We start from the raw sequence: 17,683 nt of genomic DNA, 5'->3' as shown, positions 1-17,683 counted from the left end.
GTCATTTGGAAGCCCGCTCTAAGAAGAAGGCTCAGTTAGCAGATCAACTGGGTTACAAGACGCAGGGGGCCCTGATCAGTTCATGCTTTCAAAATAATGATCAGATGGATGCACAGTCCAAATACATTTTCAGTATGGAAAGATAGAATGGGCAGAAAAGTTTTATTCACGCACTGCCCTCCAAAGATGGAGTGTTGCTGACAGATCCTGTTGATGTTCGAAGGAGAGCAGTTCTTTTTTACCAAGAGCTTTTTAGAAGTGAGTTTAAGGTGTTGTGTGGAAAGCGTCTTCTTTAACAATTTAACATAAGTTTCTGAGGAGGTTAATAAGGTTCTTGCAGGAGCGTTGACCCTGGGAGAGCTTTATAAGGCCCTACAGAGCATGGAGTCTGGGATGGCACCAGGAGTGGATGGCCTACCAGTTGACTTCTTTAATGCTTTTTGGTTGGAGATGGAAGCGGATGTGCTGGAGGTACTCAATGACAGCTAGTCGGAGGGCAGGTTGCCGTTGAGATGCCGAAGAGCGGTCACCACTCTTATTCCAAAAAAGGTGGACCTTACTGACAGAACTGGCATCCTGTCTCACTTATTTGTAGCGACTACAAAATGCTCTCTATGGCCATGGCTAATAGACTGGTTGGAGTGTAGGATCAGGTCATCCATTCGGACCAGACATATTGTGTCCCTGGTAGAGCTATTATTGACAATGCCTCTGTAATTTGTGATCTTTATTGTGTCTCCAAATTGCTAAATTTAGATTGTGGCATGTTATCTTTGGATCAGGAGAAGGCTTTCGACAGTGTTGAGCACCCTTATTTATGGAACACTTTAACAACTTTTGGTTTCTGTAATAAGTTTGTAGACATGATCAGAGTACTCTACAGAGATGTTGAGAGCATACTGAAATGTCTGAAATGTTGTACTCCTTGGCTATTGAGCCTTTACTTCAACAGATAAGGAAAAATGTATGTGGTTTGGGTTTACCAAGTTTTAATAACAATTTTTGTTTGTCAGCTTATGCTGATTATATTATAGCAATGATCAGTAAACATAGCGATGTGAAGACTTTGTTTAACATTGTTGAAGAATTCAGAGTACTGTCTTCTGCCAAGGTGAGTTGTAAAAAATTTATGCTTTACTCTTAGGACAATGGTCTGATGGAAAACCGTGCATTCCTGATGGGTTGTGTTGGGCTAGTGGAGGTATAAAATATTTATGAGTTTTTTTGGGAGATGAGAGTGTGCTACAGAAAAATTGTTAGGGGTGCTGGAAAAAGTCAAAGGGAGATTGGACAAATGGAGATGGTTATTACCAAATATGTCGTTCAGAGGACAAACTCACATTGTCAACAATTTAGTGGCATCCTCTTTTTGGCATAGATTGGCTTGTGTAGACCCCTCACCACTTTTCTTATCTTAAGTTCAAGCTGTTCTTGTGTTCTTCTTTTTGGACAAGTTATATTGGGTCCCACAGAGTGTTTTATACCTTCCCAAAGAAGAAGGTGGGCAAGGTTTAATTCACTTACAAAGTTTTCGTTTTAGGTTCCTAAAAAGGTTTTTGGATGGTTCAACAGATTGCAGCTGGTTTTGGCCTGGACAAATCTCTCTTTTTAATGGATTCGACTAAATTTTATTTTTAGTTTAATCGCAATCTCTTCAAAGCGTGGAGCCTTTTCCGTGGTCTTAAGACTGAGAACTCATATTCTCTCCACTGGCTTTTACAGGAGCCGTTGATTCTTGGGGCCCGTTTTGACATTACCACACACTGTAATCTACCAGGGTTCAGTACCTTACTTCGGCAATCCAATGTTTTTATTTTAGGACATTTATTGACTCTGACTGGTGGACATCAGCCAAGCATTTGGGTTTCAGATCTGTTTGCTTGTTTTTTCAGTTTCTGATCAAGCTAAAATCATGTTTCACAGCTGAAGAGGATCAACTTTTGAAAGACTTTTTACAGGGGGTTGTACTCCTGCTATTGAGGACCCCTTTCCCTGTTTAGACATTCAACCCATCCTTGATGAGTGTTCAAGTTCTTTTTTTAAATCCTGTGAATTCAATGACTTTATTTCAGTGTTTAATCCAGAAGTCAGACCTTATTGTCCTCTTTGTCTTCAAATAGAAACAGTTTTTCATGCTTTTATGTCTTGTTTCAGACTCAAGTCTTTATTTTTGGTTTTAAATATTTACGGAAAAAACGTTTTGTTTGTCAATTGTTGAATTTCTGTTTAGGGCAAGCTAAATTGGCTATGTATATTAGTTTTTTATTTATAATCCTGAGTGCAATTTATTGAGTCTTTTCTTTAAGGGTTATTGAGTATGGGTTTCCTTTATTTTTTTGTTTTCTTTTTGTACATTTAAAATACCTTCATTGTGAAAACCATACTGAGTCTTGTGTTTATAAGTGATGAGCTATGTCACTTTAAAAGATGCAGAACTTTCTGTAAAGATGTGTTTATGTTACCAGTTTTCAATAAAGTGATGATTAAAAATCAAAATCTCTCTTTCTTTCTCTCTCTCTCTCTCTCTCTCTCTCTCTCTCTCTCTCTCGTTCTCTCTCACACTCTCTCTCACTCTCTCCAGACAAATGCTCAACCATGCCCCCACCTCCACAATTCTAGTTGAACTTTTTAAAATGTATTTGTCACCTCACATTTTTAAAAGGCCTAAATGTGAATAAAATTGTTGTAAACTGAATATAAAATAAAACATACACTTTCACATGTCTATGTGTGTGTTTATAGTGTGTACTGTAAATATAGTGGCACCCTTCCCCTGTTCCGGGCTTAACCTTCAAAAAATCTGCTCACCTTAACTCTAACAAGATGGCTAATGTTCAAGATGTCTGCATGCCAGATTCTCTGTCACATAAGGTGAAAATAAAGCTACTAGATAAAAGAAATTTTTCACAACTCTAGTTTTTTTTTTTTTTTTTGAAAGAAGCCTTTTTACAGTATTTTATTCACGGAACAATCAGTTATATCCCTCAGAACATTGTTTATATTCCCATCAAAATTTTAGATGGTGCTAACTGAATAAGGTCTATAGACCAGTTGTTTTCAACTGGTTGGTCATGACGTGAATAGGACGCAGGTCTGTTTTGATAGGGTCCCAGACAACATAGGTAAACAATGGTAATTGCAAATAACAAACTGCAACTAACCATATAATTATTCATAGACTTTAAAATAAATAACTTTGGAGGACAACAAATTGTAGAAAATACGATATTTTCCTGATGCCAAAGGCTCTGTGCAAGGGTGTAGATTTGGCTTGAACATTAGGAGGGTTGCAGCGTCAAGCATTTACCAATGTTTCCTTTGATCATATATAATGTTTGTGTGTGTGTGGGGCGGGGGGGGGTACTTACTTGATTTGATTATATATTCTACATGCTCGAAAACCATCAACAAAACTGCACACGGTAAAATAAAAACTGAGGCATAAAATGTGGTTAAAATGGGTTAAAAATGGTTCTGTGTGGTGAATTATTGGCTGCTGAGAGCATGAAAACTTTGAGACATTTAGAAAACAAGAGTAAAACAATTAATAAATTTCAGTGTTTGATGTTTAAGGAAATTTTTGTTCATTTCAGAATTTATTTTCAAGTGTAATAAACAATTTTTCTACTGTGTTGGTCTCCACTTGATGTCATATCTAAAATCTGGGAATATGAAGCAAAACAAGTTAAAAACCACTTCAATAGACTACACTACCTGCTTAGAGATGTGTGCATTAGAGTAGTGTTTACTAGTTTATAACCCTAAATATTTTTTTTTCGAAGTTTTTGAACATTTAATAATACCAGCAATATTCTAATTGACCCCTGCCTTTGTCATCAAAGAGATTTTATGTCAAATGTTAAATTTATGCTGTGGAAAGCTGTCCTGTTACATAATAATCCTGTTATGTTGTGTTGTTGCTGATTGACCACTAGGAGGCAATGTTGCATAAATACTTACAGGTAATCAGTTTCAAATGCAGCATTCCCTGTATAGATACCGCCACAATCTCAATCAATGCAAGTAAAAATTTATAAATTAATGTAAAAATTAAAAACAAATCTGACTCAGTACTGTGCCAAATGTTTGTTTGTGTGAATATATGTAGTGTGTTCATGTGTAGGCTATACATAATATGATCATGAAAACATGTTGCAAAAGCTTTGTCAAGGTGGTATTTATTGTCACTTCTTGCATTTTGTGCACCAAAGTACTATTTATATGAGGCACCAGCAATGAGACCTTACTGTGTCTTGCAATAGTGTGATTGGTGCAGCACTGACATTGATGCTACTGTCTGACTCATCAAGCACACTAAAAACATGGGCCATCAAACATGACAACATTTGATTTGAGGTCTGATGCACTGTAAGTCTGTAAATAGGTCTTTAACGCTGACTCTAACTTATGACGAATAAGGTGGGAAGGTTATCAGTCTAATTAAAGAAAAAAGTGGATACTGTACAGTCATTCAGTGGCAAAGCTTACATTTGTAACTTACTGTATATTTAGCTATGTTTCCAAAAGACGAAAATGATGAAGTACAGGAAATTGGCATATGTAAATGTGTTAACCTCTTTATCAAAGTAAACAATTTCAGACAAGATTTCCTAAATATAGCAGTGGTTGGGTGAATATAAATAACCATTGCAAACCTCTAACAATGCAGTTCACACTGAGCACTTTATTAGGATCGAGGCGATAATCTGACATGCTGCGAGTGTAATCTGATGTGGCAAAAGCCACTTTGAAATAGATCAAAGAAACCCAGACAATGGACAACAGATAATTGGAAAAGAGTGTTATGGATCTTATCCCTATTGCGCTTTTGTGGGATCAGCTAGAGTGTAAGGTGCGTGAGAAGTGCAAGACAAGACAGCCACATCTCTGGCAAGTGCTACAGGAAGTGTGGGGTGAAATGTCACCTGAGTATCTGGACAAACTGACAGCTAGAATGCCAAGGATCTGCAAAGCTGTCATTGCTGCATGTGGAGGATTATTTGATGACAACTCTTTGAAGTAGTTTAAGAAGTAATAGTACATTTTCACGTTATGAGAATGACATTTGTGGGCCAGGTGACCCAGAGAAAGAGGAAATTGCTCTTTTATTGAGAATGTGGGTACCGCAGCCTAAAGGAGGTGCGGCAAAGAAAACAAACTAAACCGAGGACTGGTCTGCTTACCAGCTCCAAAGCAAACGTATCGATCTCTGGGTCGTCCGTCTCAGGAGCGTTTAGGAGCCTTCCGGGTCCTGGAGGATGTTCGAGAGACGGTGGGGGGCGTGACCTTCCTGTGGGGTGTTCAACGCTGGGGCTGAAAGCGAGCAGACGGTGTCGCCGAAGAGGCCGAATTGGGAGACAGTGCCGTTGAGGAAGCATGCCTTATCCACGTCCCGCACCTCGACCAGGTTCAGCCACAGGTGTCGTTCCTGAACCACGAGTATGGCCATCGCATGCCTGAGTGTCCGCTCTGTGACCTTCGTGGCCCCGAGGGCAAGGTTGGTCGCTGAGCGCAGTTCCTGCAACTCGTCAGGGTCAGGACTACCCAAGTGCGGATCTTTGAGTGCCTTGGCCTGGTGAACTTGCAGGAGGGCCATGGCATGCAAGGCAGAGGCGGCCTGTCCAGCGGCGCTGTAGGCTTTGGAGGTCAGTGATGTCGTCATCCTACAGGCCTGGGAGGGGAGCACCGGGGGATCCTGCCAGGTGGCGGTGTTCTCGGGACACAGGTGGATCGCAACCGCCCTATCCAACTGGGAGACCGCCGAGTACCTGTGGGCCGCTCCGCCGTTGAGGGTAGTGAGAGCGGATGAGCGAGGAGGTTGGTTGCGGGCAGTAAAAGGTGCCCTCCATGACCTCGTCAGCTCATCGTGCACCACTGGGAAGAAAGGAACCGGGGGGTGGGGGGCATGTTTGTGAGCGGCGCCCAGACCCGAGGAACCAATCATCCAGCCGTGAAGGCTGTGGGGAGGACAGAGGGTTCCAGTCCAGCCCCACACTGACGGCAGCCCGGGCGAGCATGTCGGCCATCTGGGCATCAGCCTCAGACTGGGCGTGCCGACCCGAGGGTGGTAGCCCAATCGAGTCTTCCACGTCAGACGCCGGAACACTCTTCAATGCAGTGTTGAGCTTATCATCCAGCTCGGGGAGCTCAAGGGGATACATAGACTGGCCATGAGGTGAGCCACTGTCACACTGATCCCGGGTGGATGCGTCCTGAAAAGGACATTCAACGCCGTTGTGTATTGCTCTTTTAGAGAATTTTTATTAAAATATTCTCTTTCAACGAAGCGCCCAGGGGCAAAGCTGCACTTGCTGTACAGAGAAGGAGAAAGCCGCTGATATGCGCCGTAGATCCAACAGCATACGCTCTTGCAGAGATGAAGTGAACTGTCTCGTGAATGCAGCTTGCTGATCAAACAACTGCTCGGTTCCGAAGGAAAAATCTGAATAGACAGACTAATTTCTCTTCCACACAACGTCGATGTGAGCGACAGATGGGGAAACACACTTTATTGTATTTTTAAGAACAGACAAAAGAAAAGCCGTCAATGCTCGTGTCTGATTCACTGTTCAGAGGCATGCAACGGGACCCTGTCTCGTGAAACAAGCGCATGTAAAGAGTTAGCAAGAATAAGGTAGTCTATGAGAATGCAGCAAATGATCTCCGATCATCTCGTGAGGTACTGCGAGTTTAATTCGCTGTCACACATTGTGAATGTAACTCTGCAGGCTCAGTAATATATGCAGGTATCTTTGTATTAAATAAATAAAGACGAAAGTGATTAAATCATAAGGTAATACAAGGAACGTTCACCTTGAACCTAAAATTGAGTTCTATTTTTTTTCTTTAGGCAACATACATATGACCAAAACGGAATACAAACACATTCGATACGAACACACATTTTTGGGGAACACAATAATGTTTTAGGCTTATTTATTATAATAATTATTATGATTATCTTTACATTTAAAGTTGTCTTTAGTTCTTAAGTTATATATAACTTATATAAAATATATAAGTTATATATAAGATTTTTTTAATCACGTTTTTTGTGTTTCAATAAATTAATTCAATTTTTAAATCAAAATGAATAAAGCAAAATTATTCACCAACCTTGAGGATTGACCATATAATCAGATATTGAAATTTTAAATGCGATTATCATTCAAATGTTTTATACATATCGCCTGGCCTAAAAAGGAAGTAAAATTTTTCATGAAGTAAAATTAAGTGATTTTACGGAGACCCTCACAAACACGTGTACTCAATTCCATATTGCAACATGTTACCTATTAATATTTGCATATTTGTTTGTTTTTGAGTAGACTATGGGCAATATAAACATTGTATTTTATTGAAAAACTTACTAGTAAAATAGTAAATTATTAGTTTGAGGTATGGCTCTTTCAAAACAAAAAAGCATTAACCAAAGGTGAAAAAAGGTTCCCGACCCCTGGTATATAATCTTAATAATTAAAAATGGTCAATTATGTGGTTTATTTCTGTACTGTTACCAAGATGCAAATTGATTTCCATATTTGTGTTACATGCTTGTTCATTGTAAACCCCAATAGCCTACTGATGAAACTCTCTTGCATAACATTTAGCCCTTGCCATTAATATTTTGATAATCAAAGTCATCCTATTTTAGATCAGATTTCCACTGGAGCGCTACAATAAATAACATGTATCGCCTCAACAGAAGCATCTTAACCCATAAAGGCCATAGGCTTAATGTTCCTATGGTGAGCTGTGTTGAATATATTGTATATATCTGTTAGACCATCTTCTAGCCCCCACTTAGCTAATGAAAAATTCACCCACTGTGAATGCTCTAATCTAGAATCATATTTTGTCCACAAATTGTGATTGCTTTTGTGGATTAGTACTAATATTCATGCAATTACTGTCAAAGAGATGTAACACAGTCCAGCATGTATGTGCCTAATGACATGATTTACAAATCCAAACTGTGATGTCTTGCTTATAAAATCTCATAACAGCAGCCCTCGGACAACTTGCACTGAATGACACCTATATTTCATTACATGGATAAGAAAACACAAAGAATAACTAACCTTAAGACTGCTCAAACAAAGACTTAAATGCTTGATCAAATGTATTAAATCTTTTCTAAAATCTGCATTTGATTTTCTAACCGATGTGATGAAATTTCTCATTATTGTCAGCAGAAAACATGGCTTAAAGGAATATTCCAGATTCAATACAAATTAAGCTCAATCGGTAGCATTTGTGGTATATTGTTGATTACCACAAAAAAATATTTTGACTCAAATAAAGCGTACAGTGAGGCACTTACAATGTAAGTAAATGAGGACAAATTTTGAAGGTTTAAAGGCCAAAATATGAAGCTTATAATTTTATAAAAGCACTTACATTAAGTCTTCTGTTAAAACTTATGTTATTGAGTGGTGAAGTTGTGAAATGGTTGTTTTTATGGTCGCATTATATCATCATGGCAATAAAGTTGCATAATTGGATTTGACTACACAGAAGTATAGTAAGCATTTTTATCACACTAAAATCATGTTAACACACGTATTGTTTACGTATTGTTCCTATACTTTTGAATTTTTTTTTGTATTTTAACATTCACCAATTGCCCTGTTCACTTCCATTGTAAGTGTCTCACTGTAACCCAGATTTCTTATTTTTTTTAAGAAAAGGAGGGATGAGTCGAAATTAATTTTTGTGATAATCAACATTATGCCACAAATACTTTCAATTGAGCTTAACTTGTATTGAATCTTGAATATTCCTTTAAGCTTGAGCTGACAGTATCATGTGGACAGCTTGGCAACCGGGCCCAAACTGTTGCCTTAGTGACTGTGTAAACCTACACTTCAGGCTGTTCTTTGCCTGTGGGAATTGATGGTTAAATATGAAAAACACAAGCTCAGTAAAGTCTGGTCAGTCATGTGCATAACAACCCTGTTTACCCACCTAAGTTGCCTGTGATTCTGGGATCAATGCCATACATGTTGGTTCTGTTTTCTTTATAAATCTCCATTTAGTTTGAAAAAATACAGTATGCCATTTAAATTTGTGTCTAATATGACTTATAGCTGTTTCAGCTTGGTTTCTCGCTTGACCTAGTGCAAGTCAAAAAAGACAAAAACACATTCAAAGCACATTCCTGTACAACTTTAATGTCAAGGTTTTATTCACTTCCATTTAACATTAATTTAACAACAACTTAAAAGAAATAACTGCACACCAAGTTGTAAAATTTAATAAAGTGTGGCTCATAGCATTAATGGCAGATTGTCACTAAACAAAATAAAAGTCCCATGTTACGATTTCAATACCATGTTTTTTTTTTCCATGATGGTATTATTTTAAGTACTCTGGAGTATTAAGTAAAAAAAAAAACAACCGATATTTGAATATGGTAATTATACAGTATCATGGTTTTACCATCAGATACAGTCACTGTATCATGGTACAACCACAATAGTCTATTAAAAAAGGACAAATAAATGAAATACATTAATGTATTAAATAGCCAAACACTTTTCTCCATTTCAAAACTTTACAACACAAATTGATTGTTGTCTGAAAGTATGCTTTGTACATTTGGCCCCATGCATTCTTCAGTAGAGTCCCATCTGCATCTCCTGTGTGTGTAAATGCATGTATAGATGCAATTTTCTCCATAAGCAGCTCTTCTGTTTCCTATTTGACTATTTTAAGGGGGTCTGGGGATGCAGTGATAAACTGATTCCATTATGAACTTCATAAATGACATCCATCCCTCTTTATGTCATGGGACTCGGACTGCCTCAAGCAGCGATTTTTAGGATCCAGACTGGCCCCTTACACTTCTAGCTTGATTTCCATCTTTTGTTAAACTTCTTTTTGTGGATCTGCCGTTTTTCATTTTGGTTCTTCCTTATCATGTGGTGATCTATTTGCAAAGGCCTTTTTGGTTTTCGCCTTGGTGCTCTTCACGGTGAGCTGGTTGACAAGGTTTCGGTAGACGGCCGATCGGAGGAATCGTGGGTAACAGTCTTTTTCCATTAGAATGTAGATGCGGTCCTGCGCCATATCAAAGCAGGCTGTTGTGGGGCTTGTCAAGTTGGCTTGAGTGATATCTCGAGTCTCATAGTCTATGTTGACCTGAAAGTGAACAGGATGTAAATTAAAACATAAAGAATATGTGAAATATGCAGGATGCAGTGAACTATTTCAAACTTTTACCTCTCTGGAAGCTTCACTTCCGATAAACTCATTGTATATCCTCCTTGCTTTGGATGGCAGTTTGGCTGCAGACTTTGTGCTTTTGTAATCCTCACAGGCCAGGTAGAAGGCAATGTTTTCTTCACTAAACTCAGATACCAGAAAAGCTCTGAAGGCATATAGTCCATCTGATAGAGGGAGAAAAATGGGTTTAGAGAGAAAGAATTAGTTGTGTAATGTGTCCAATCAGATTAGCACCCTACACAGATCAGACAGCAGGGTAGGCACATCTGTGCACTGTAGTCACCTTGCAATCATCTAAATTTAAACCATTGTCTCATGGATGCCCATTTATTCTGTTATTGGCTCCTTTTGCTCACAGATCATTAGTGAGGATGCTTTTTACTTGATTACATCAATCTACCACATTAATGCTCTTCAGTATCCCAGTCATTTAATATGCACACCATAGCATTCTAATCTTACTACTGTGTCATCTTTAACTACAGACAATGTGAAATATTGTGACTACTATGAACATTATACTTACGTTTGTTTGATAAGAGCTTCTCAAGCGATTGTTTCCACATCAGACATTCCTCCAATGTTAGCCTGAAAAGATGTCAGCCAGTTAGTGCAGTAAAGCATGCATGGTCTTTATCAAGCAAAGAGAAATGTTATGTTATGAAACAATGTGGTAGCCCACCCATTCAGCAATAGCTTTGGATGTACCTTGGTTTTCTGTATTTGTAGGAATAGCATAGGATGCTCCAGTCTTGCCTCTGCAGAAATCCACCAACGCATGCCTTTAATCTTTTGGCCCTGATGGTAGGAAAACATATAGTTAATACACACTACCCTTTTATTCTTATTATTGTTTGAAATGGTGACAACAGGATTTAAAATCCCACCCACTTTATGATATACAACTGTATTGGTAAACGTTCAAGCATTCAAATAATTTGAGATGCATCCATTTAAAATGACAAAATTCATGAAGAAATAAAAACATAAAACCCTGACAAATGGGAATATGAGCAACATACCTTTCCAGGCAAGTGTTTGGCAGCCCTGATATTCCTTTGCACATTGAAAAGCCAGCAGGGAGATAAATATCCATTACGCAGCGTGGTCTCTAGGAAAAAAATATCAGCAGTCTGTCTGAAGAAAGGGAACAGGGAGTTCATATAGAGCAGGAAGAAGAGCATCATCTCTCCTCTTAGCCAATCATCATCCAGTTCTCCCTCCACCACTGTGAACTGTGATGTGCGTTTATGTGAATGTGAAAAGGCAGGAGAGTTTGTTGCTGAAACAAAATTATACATTGTTGTTTAGGTGCCCCAATTCAAAGTCATTTCAGTGTTCTTTTTCCATTGCTCACACCGTGTTCTAGAAAGATTATTATTTCTAAAATGAAAAACATAAATCAAAGGATGTACATGACTTTTACGACACTGCAAAAAGTGGTAACCTACATTTGTTACAACAAGGAGCTATTTTTATCTGATCTAACCTTTTAAAATGAGTTTTGTTGGTGTAACCTAATGTATTCAGGTTGATTTAGTGATTTTAAATTATATTTTTGACTTTAATAAAACCTGTCTATTCACATTAAGTATTTTTCTGTGTATGATTTTGGTGGTCCCTGATCATGTTTCTTAAATAGATAAAACAAGAAGAGACACTGCAATGATAGTTAGCGTTAGTTAGTAAGTGTTTGTTAAATTAAAGTACTATTAGTGTGTGCTATTCAGGATATTTGTCCCTTGATTTAAGATTACAACTGGAGATTGGAGCAACTGTCCTGAATTGTGTATAACCTTCTGAGAACTGAGCGTGACTGCTATGTGCATTTTACATTTCCCTTTTGATTTGAAACTAGTAGCACCTAATAAACAAGCAAGAAAAAAAATCTAGAGCAAATAATTTTCCTAATCATTGATGTCCGCATATGTGGACAGCATGACTATGTTGTGAAATTTCAAATAATACCAAGCTATAGAAAGTCCGATTTTTTTCAAACGTTTTTTATTATGTTTCCAGGGGTGTTGGTTATTATTGTTGGTTATGGAGACGTTACAGACATTAGAGCTGATTTTCTGTAAAGCTGCATAAATAATTCTGATTCAAAGTAATGGCCAGCATCATCCAATCAATGGAAAACATTTTAAAATAAAATGGAGCATTATGAATTCTGAATCTGTATACTGATTATCATTGGCCCATGTCTGGCAGAAATAGAAAAGAGGTCCAAACATCATCTGCAGCTTGAAACTGAACATTTGGTCGGATTTTAGGAATGAATGCACTTAGCTGCATAGGAAAGCTATAGGATGTTCCCCTTCTGTCGCTCTCTCCACGTGGTGTCGGAGAAGCGACACAAGGGGTCTCTCTTGAGCGCCGATATCCACCTCTGATCTATGAAAAAAGGCCAATGAGAATTGGCAGCCAGTATTTGCATGTCCCGCCCCCGGACATACGGGTATTTCAGAAAATTTCTTCGGAGCCGATGGTCTGTCTGCAGTTTGCTGCCAGTTACACACCACTATTACGTTCCTGTTTCCTCTGACGATCTGCATGCTGTTGGATTTGACGGCGCACAACAGCGGCTTTCTCCTACTTTGCACGGCGTGCATTGTTGCCCCTGAGCGCTTCGACAGCGCAGACACACACACATACTGTGTATTAAAAGAGTTATTTCCCTTAAAAGAGTGAATTTCTCTAAAAGAGCAAAACACAGCGGCGTTGAACGTCCTTTTCAGGACGCGTCTTTTTCAAGATGCCTTTCCGCCCCTGTGTGGTTCCTGGATGCGGTAGAGTCTAACGCTCGCGGCGATAGCGGCTCGCCTCACAGCCCGGCTGTCTATCCTCCCGAGCCCGAAGCAGATGAGCTCGCCGCTGCATCGGAGAATGTGATGTCTGATGCCGAGGACTCCCCTGGACTGCCGCCTTCGGGCCAGCAGGCCCAGGCTGAGGCCGACGCTCAGATGTCTGACATGCTTTCCCGGGCCGCCGTGAGCGTGGGGTTGGATTGGAACCCTCCATCCTCCCCACAGCCTTCACGGTTGGATGACTGGTTCCTGGGGGCAGCGCGCCGTTCGCGGCCACGCATCCCCACGGTCCCGTTTTTCCCGGAGGTGCATGACGAGCTGACGTCTACGTGGAGAGCCCCGCTCTCCGCTCGTCTAGGTGCCACCCGCTCCACTCTCACCACCCTCGACGGCGGAGAGCGCCACGGATACGGGGCGATTCCCCAGGTCGATAGGGCAGTTGCGTACCATCTATGCCCCGGTAGCCCTACCTCCTGGCGTGGCCGCCCCGTACTCCCATCCAAGCCCTGTAGGACAACATCCTCGTTCAACGCGAAGGCCTACAGTGCGGCTGGATGCGCTGCCTCCGCCCTGCATGCGATGGCCCTCCCGCAAGTCCACCAGGCCAAAGCACTCAGAAACATGCACGGGGGTGGACCTGGTCCTGATGTGCTGCAGGAACTGCGCTCAGCAACCGACCTCGCCCTGAGAGCAACGAAGGCCACAGCGCAGGCACTCGGACAGGCGATGGCCACCCTAGTGGTCCAGGAACGCCATCTCTGGCTCAAACTGGTCGAGATGTGTGAGGCCGACAAGAACCGCTTCCTAGACGCACCTGTCTCCCAGATTGGCCTTTTCGGCGACACCGTCGAGGACTTCGCCCAACAGTTCTCCGTGGTGAAGAAGCAGACGGAGGCCATCTCTCACATCATGCCCCGCCGCACACCTGCCGCTACGGGCCCTGCCCCATCTGCTCGCCCCCCTGTGGCGAAGAAACCAGCTCCTGCTCCGCCCCAACCCGGGCCCAGCTCTCAGCCCCAGCGTTGAGCACCCCGCAGGCGGCGTACGCCCCCTGTCTCACGACCCCCCTCTAGGACCTGGAAGGCTCCCAAGCGTTCCTGAGACAGTCGACACAGAGCTGACTGTCCGGAGGTGGTAAGACCGCTCCGTCCCCCGGTGGAGGGCCGGGTGGAGAATCCTTTGTTTTTTCATTTGCCACACCCCCTGGCGGGGGCTGTGGTACCCACATTCTCAATAAAAGAGCTATTTCCTTTGCCTCTGGGTCACCTGGCCCGCAAATGCCATTCTCACGGCAATCTGCTTTCAGATTACGACAGTCCCGGTACACCGGACGCGGCGATCCCGCCTTCCGCCTGCCCATGACCGGTTCAGACGAGTCCAGAGGACGCCAACATCAGACCTCCTCCTCAGTCACGAACCCGCCCCCTACTGGGCGCGCAGAGCAAGGTAAGTGCTTTGAGTCTATTCTCAGCACCTCAGCCTCAGGTCGCAACGAAGCCGCCCGACGCTGCATTACCTGTTCCGCCCCGCTGCGAGGCCTCGCCGGGTACATCCAAAATACTCGTCCCTTTGGTGCCCCTAGCGCAGAGCTGGGAAGCGTGGTTTTCGCTTCCCAACGCGTCACCTTGGCTGCACCGGACCATTCGACTCGGTTACGCAATTCAGTTTGCCCGGCTCCTGCCCCCCTTCAGGGGCGTCCGCTTTTCCGCAGTACACGGCGAGTATGCCAGTTCCCTGCGCACGGAAATCGCGACCCTCTTAGCCAAGGGCGCTGTAGAGCCCGTCCCTCCAACCGAAATGAGGAAGGGTTTCTACAGCCCTTACTTCATTGTACCCAAGAAAGGCGGCGGCTTACGACCAATCCTGGACCTGCGAGTTTTCAATCGGGCCTTGTTAAAACTCCCGTTCAAAATGCTCACGCAGAGAAATATTCTGGCTGGTGTTCAGCATCTAGATTGGTTCGCAGCGGCAGACCTGAAGGACGCGTACTTCCACGTCTCAATTCTGCCGCGACACCGAGCCTTCTTACGGTTCGCATTCGACGGCCAGGCGTTTCAGTACAAAGTCCTCCCCTTCGGCCTGTCTCTGTCCCCTCGCGTCTTCACGAAGGTCGCAGAGGCGGCCCTTGCCCCGCTACGAGTAGCCGGCATCCGCATTCTCAACTACCTCGACGACTGGCTCATCCTAGCACACTCTTGAGAGTTACTATGCACACACAGAGACCAGGTGCTCCGGCACCTCAGCCGCTTGGGGCTTCAGGTCAACTGGGAAAAGAGCAAGCTCACTCCGGTTCAGAGCATCTCTTTTCTCGGGTTGGAGTTAGACTCAGTCTCAATGACAGCACGTCTCACGAGCGAGCATGCTCAGTCGGTGATGGACTGCCTCGCTTCCTTCAAGCCAGGCACAGTGGTCCCTCTAAAACTTTTCCAGAGGCTCCTGGAGCATATGGCGTCCTCCGCGGCGGTCGCGCCGCTGGGGTTGATGCATATGAGACCACTCCAGCACTGGCTCCAGACTCGAGTCCCGAGACAAGCATGGCACCACGGCACGCATCGGGTAAGGATCACCCCCGCCTGCCTCAAAACACTCCGACCCTGGACAGACCTCTGCTTTTTACGGGCAGGAGTGCCCCTGCAGCAGGTGTCCCGACGCGTTTTGGTCACAACCGACGCCTCCCAGTCCAGGTGGGGTGCCGTGTGCAGTGGGCACGCAGCAGCAGGCCATTGGAAAGGGGCCCCGCTGCGTTGGCACATCAACTGCCTGGAGTTGCTGACCGTCCTTCTTGCTCTCAGGAAGTTCCTCCCGTTAGTTCGGGACAAACACGTCCTTGTGAGATCGGACAGCACCACGGTGGTGGCGTACATAAATCGCCAAGGCGGCATACGCTCTCGCCACATGTCACAACTCGCCCGCCGTCTCCTCCTATGGAGCCAGCAGCAACTCAAGTCACTGCGTGCCACTCACATCCCCGGCAAGCTCAACGTCGTAGCGGACGCGCTATCATGACAACGCCTGCCCGGCGGGGAGTGGAGGCTTCACCCCCAGTCGGTCCAGCTGATTTTGGAACGGTTTGGCAAGGCCCAGGTAGACCTGTTTGCCTCCCAGGAAACCTCCCACTGCCCGCTCTGGTATGCCCTAACAGAGTCTCCCCTCGGGACAGACGCGCTGGCACACAGCTGGCCCTCGGGGCTGCGCAAGTACGCATTTCCCCCAGTGAGCCTTCTTGCACCGGTGCTGTGCAAGGTCAGGGAGGACGAGGAGCAAGTCACGTTAGTGGCCCCCTACTGGCCCACTCAGACTTGGTTCTCGGAACTCAGACTTCTCGCGACAGCTCCTCCCTGGCAAATTCCCCCGAGAAAGGACCTCCTCTCTCAGGGACGGGGCACACTCTGGCACCCGTGCCCAGACCTCTGGAACCTCCACGTCTGGTCCCTGGACGGGATGCGGAAGAGCTAGCTGGCTTACCGGCGACCGTTGTGAATACAATCAACCAAGCCAGAGCCCCCTCTACCAGGCACCTTTACACCCTAAAGTGGCGCTCGTTCGCAGATTGTTGTTCTTCCCGAACCGAAGACCCGCAGAGATGCGCGATCAAGTCAGTGCTCCTGTTCCTAGAGGAGGGGCTGGACAGGAGGCTGTCCCCGTCCACCCTCAAGGTGTATGTTGCCGCCATTGAGTTGCCCACCACGATCCTGTAGACGGCAAGTCTTTGGGTAAGCACGACCTGATCTTCAGGTTCCTGAGAGGCGCCCGGAGGTTGAATCCCTCCCGGCCAGGCCTAGTTCCCTCCTGGGATCTCTCGGTAGTCTTGGCAGGACTCCAGAGACCCCCCTTCGAGCCGCTTGAACCAATTGGACTCAGGGCCCTCTCTCTTAAGACGGCCCTGCTGATCGCGCTCGCCTCTATCAAGAGGGTCGGGGACCTGCAAGCGTTCTCTGTCACCTGGTTACCTGGACCACACACAGAGCACCAGACGTTCTGAGCAGCTCTTTGTCTGCTTTGGGGGACGGCAGAAAGGGAATGCCGTCTCCAAACAGAGGCTCGCCCACTGGGTTGTTGACGCCATCACACTGGCTTATCACACCCAGGCCGTGCCCCTACCCTTGCGGGTTCGAGCTCACTCAACAAGGGGTGTTGCGTCCTCGTGGGCACTGGCCAAGGGCACCTCCTTAGCAGACATCTGTAGAGCCGCGGGTTGGGCAACACCCAACACCTTCGCGAGGTTTTACAACCTCCGCGTTGAGTCGGTTGCGTCTCGTGTTTTCTCAGGTCCGAGCCCGTGAGAACTTCGGTAACACGTAGACTGACCGGCCGGGTGGATCGCTATGCCCTGCGCCCTTTTCCTGACGTCAAGGTTAAGTAGTGCGCCTTTTTTCCCAGGGCGCCCCACTCCGAGTCGGGACCCTGGTAGATTCCTCCCCAGCCCTCCGGGTCCGCGGTTCAGCGGAGGAACTCGCTGACCCAAGCCACTGCGGGTACTCTGATGGCTACCCTGTACTGGTATAGGTGCTCCACAGGTAAGGCCTCCTGCTCGGACTCCCCCTGTGTGTAATTCCACGGTTCTGTCCCCTTACGAGCGGACCCCGTGTCTCCCTTAGGCAGTTACAGCTGCCCTGGTCGCCGTGCTGTAGCAACTCCCCCCTTTCGAG

At 44.5% G+C, this 17,683-nt stretch overlaps 1 protein-coding gene across 1 annotated transcript; it reads right to left on the bottom strand.

Moving 5' to 3' along the window:
* Positions 1–9,209: 9,209 nt before the first annotated feature.
* On the bottom strand, positions 9,210–11,351 carry LOC127646839 (regulator of G-protein signaling 5-like). The gene is made up of 5 exons (XM_052130747.1): positions 11,250–11,351; positions 10,936–11,025; positions 10,754–10,815; positions 10,225–10,391; positions 9,210–10,143 (listed from the first exon to the last, which is right to left on the bottom strand). The coding sequence occupies exons 1-5, from the start codon at positions 11,321–11,323 to the stop codon at positions 9,901–9,903; spliced, it is 636 nt and encodes a 211-aa protein (XP_051986707.1). The 5' UTR covers positions 11,324–11,351; the 3' UTR covers positions 9,210–9,900.
* Positions 11,352–17,683: the final 6,332 nt, after the last annotated feature.

Source organism: Xyrauchen texanus, chromosome 7 (assembly GCF_025860055.1).
Source record: "Xyrauchen texanus isolate HMW12.3.18 chromosome 7, RBS_HiC_50CHRs, whole genome shotgun sequence".
Lineage (NCBI taxonomy): Eukaryota > Metazoa > Chordata > Actinopteri > Cypriniformes > Catostomidae > Xyrauchen > Xyrauchen texanus.
The sequence above is the reverse complement of the archived record's forward strand: the minus strand, read 5'-3'. Positions and strand labels throughout refer to the sequence as shown.

Bases quoted from the DNA above. Each gene is read 5' to 3' on its own strand.
- LOC127646839 (XM_052130747.1), bottom strand. From the start codon at position 11,323: ATGGATATTTATCTCCCTGCTGGCTTTTCAATGTGCAAAGGAATATCA. The intron at 11,026-11,249 runs GTATGTTGCTCA...TCCTACCATCAG, and splicing joins CCAAACACTTGCCTGGAAAG to GGCCAAAAGATTAAAGGCAT. The intron at 10,144-10,224 runs GTAAAAGTTTGA...GTTCACTTTCAG, and splicing joins GAAGTGAAGCTTCCAGAGAG to GTCAACATAGACTATGAGAC.